The sequence below is a fragment of the Saprolegnia parasitica genome, assembly GCF_000151545.1.
Source record: "Saprolegnia parasitica CBS 223.65 unplaced genomic scaffold supercont2.503, whole genome shotgun sequence".
NCBI lineage: Eukaryota > Oomycota > Saprolegniomycetes > Saprolegniales > Saprolegniaceae > Saprolegnia > Saprolegnia parasitica.
Genome location: NW_012156897.1, coordinates 1 through 2,726, shown reverse-complemented (window position 1 = coordinate 2,726; position 2,726 = coordinate 1). Strand labels below are relative to the sequence as shown.

At 62.3% G+C, this 2,726-nt stretch overlaps 1 protein-coding gene across 1 annotated transcript; it reads left to right on the top strand.

Moving 5' to 3' along the window:
- SPRG_21884 (hypothetical protein) lies at positions 1 to 2,088 on the top strand (the record flags this gene model as incomplete). Its single annotated transcript, XM_012356554.1, has 1 exon — positions 1 to 2,088. The coding sequence occupies one exon, from the start codon at positions 1 to 3 to the stop codon at positions 2,086 to 2,088; it is 2,088 nt and encodes a 695-aa protein (XP_012211944.1).
- Between the last annotated feature and the right edge of the window lie 638 nt (positions 2,089 to 2,726).

Here is a 2,726-nt window from a genome sequence, read left to right as displayed (position 1 = left end):
ATGAAGCTGGTTTGGATTCTCGCGCTTGCAAATGCTGTCGCAGCCTCGTTCGGCATGGAGCTACTCGAAGACATTGCCAAGTCATGCTCGTGCGACACCGACTGTCCGCAAATCACGTGCTACGCCGCCCCCGTGTGCACGCGCGGGCGCTGCGCGTACACGCAAAAGCCCACCGGTGCCAAGTGTCCGGGCCAGAGCTGCACGAACGGCGGCGCCTGTGACGACGATGCCAACGACTATTGCAACGACAAGGCCGAATGCATCAGCGCTTTCAAGCCGTCGACGAGCGTGTGCCGGCCTTCCAGTGGCCAGTGCGATGTCGCCGAGATGTGCACGGGGTCCTCGGGTGCCTGTCCTATCGACAGCTACGCACCTTCGACGATGGCGTGCTCGGGCACGTGCAACAGTGGTCCATGCGATGACCAAGACTACTGCGATGGTTTTGGCAGCTGTATTGACAAGTTCTTGCCGTCAACCGCCGTCTGCCGCGTGTCCAAGGGTGCTTGTGACGTTGCAGAGACGTGCTCGGGGACGTCGGGGTCGTGTCCCGTGGACCAGTTCGCCTCCAAGGACAAGTCGTGCAGCGGGTCGTCAAACGGTGGCGCGTGCGACGGACAAGACGTCTGCGACGGCAAGGGCAACTGCGTCGATATGTATTTGCCATCCTCGACGGTCTGCCGCGCGTCCAAGGGCGAGTGCGACGTGAGCGAAAAGTGCACGGGGACATCGAGCGCATGCCCTGCCGACGGATTTGCGGGTGCGACGACCAAGTGCACGGGCACGAGCAACGGCGGCGCGTGCGACGATCAGGATTTCTGCGACGGCAAGGGCAACTGCGTCGACAAGTACCGACCGTCCACGTTTGTGTGCCGCGCCGCCGACGGCAGCTGCGACGTCGCCGAGACGTGCTCGGGCTCGTCGAGCGCGTGCCCGGCCAACGCGTACGCCTCGACCTCGGTCACGTGCTCTGGCAAGTCGAACGGCGGGGCGTGCGATGCGCAAGACTACTGCGACGGCAAGGGTGGCTGTGCGGACGCGTTCCAGAACTCCAAGTTTGTGTGCCGCGCGTCCAAGAGCGACTGCGACGTGGCCGAGACGTGCTCGGGGACTGCGGGCTCGTGCCCGGCCGACGGCTTTGCCTCGACCGCGGTCAAATGCACAGGTACCTGCAACGGCAACCCGTGCGACGATCAAGACTACTGCGACGGGAAGGGCAACTGCGTCGACAAGTACTTTGCGTCCGACAAGGTCTGCCGCGCGTCCAAGGGCGACTGCGACGTGGCCGAGACCTGCAACGGCAAGTCTGGTCAGTGCCCTGTCGACGGCTTTGCGTCCACCTCAGTCAAGTGCTCTGGCAAGTCGACGGGCGGTGCGTGCGATGCGCAGGACTACTGCGACGGCAAGGGCAACTGCGTCGACAAGTATCAAGACTCCAAGTTTGTGTGCCGCCCGGCCAAGGACGCGTGCGATGTCGCCGAAACCTGCTGCGGCTCCAAGGGCGCGTGCCCGGCCGACACGTTCGCGGGTGCGACCACCAAGTGCACGGGTACCTGCAACGGCAACCCTTGCGACGGCCAAGACTACTGCGACGGCAAAGGCCAGTGCGTCGACAAGTACCTGCCGTCGGGCACGGTCTGCGGCACCAAGGGCAACCCGTGCATCTTGGCAGCCACGTGCACGGGTGACATGGGCTTTTGCCCTCCCGATGACTTTGCGCCGCCGTCGACGTCCTGCACGGGCACCAAGAGCGGCGGCGTCTGCGACGGCAAAGATCTCTGCGACGGCGAGGGGTCGTGCGTCGACAAGTTCCTCAACGGCGTTGTGTGCCAAAAGCCCGTCGGGTACAGCCGCCCGACCTACTGCAACGGCAAGACGTCGAGTTGCCCGGTCGCGAGCTTTCTCAGTTTGCGCGAGGCCAGTGACGACGACGTGGCGGCCACCGAGCAGTTGCTGGTCGCGATGCAGCCGTCGTCGCCGATGGTGCTGCTCGGTCTTGTCTGCGTCGTCGCCGTCGGCGTCGCGCTCGTGACCGTGCGCCAGCAGCATCGCGCGACGTCGCAGCACGACTACATGGAGCTCTCCATGTAAGAGTATGACAACGTCGCAATTTTGCAACCACGCCCCCGGCGCCGCTTTTGTATGATCCAGCAAGGCTTCATCTTGGAAGACTAATATATTCATTGCATGCGAACGAGGACTCTTGTGGTGTGTGATGACCAAGGGGTCGCAAGCGCAGCGCACCGGTATTTGAGGGAGCGATGGGTCTTATGCATCGAATGAGATGATCGAAAAGGGTGGCTCAGGAACGGGCCATGGCTGGCAACACCCGTGCGGAGTCGGTTGCTGGGAGATCGCAAAGTGACACGAGAGCTGTGGTCAGTAGTGTCGCCAAATACGGCCGGCGTGCCTCGGGTACTTTATCACGCCGCTCGTCAACGTCGTCGTCGCGGTCGTCGTCTTGAAAGAGAAGCTCCGTCTGTGGATGTCGCCTGAAGCATCGACTGCAAGCGTGCACTGAATAGCGTGTCCCATTTGACCACCCGACGACGCACAACACAACCGGTGATCAGACCGGTCATACATTTGTCATGCCAGCGGCGAGCCTCAATCCACCGACGGGTAGCAGCGATATGATGTTGACGAGGTCTTCGCTGTGGAGATTGATCGGCGCGTCACCGATCTCGAGAAAGAATGTGCAATTTTGCTTTTTGTCTGCAAACACTAAC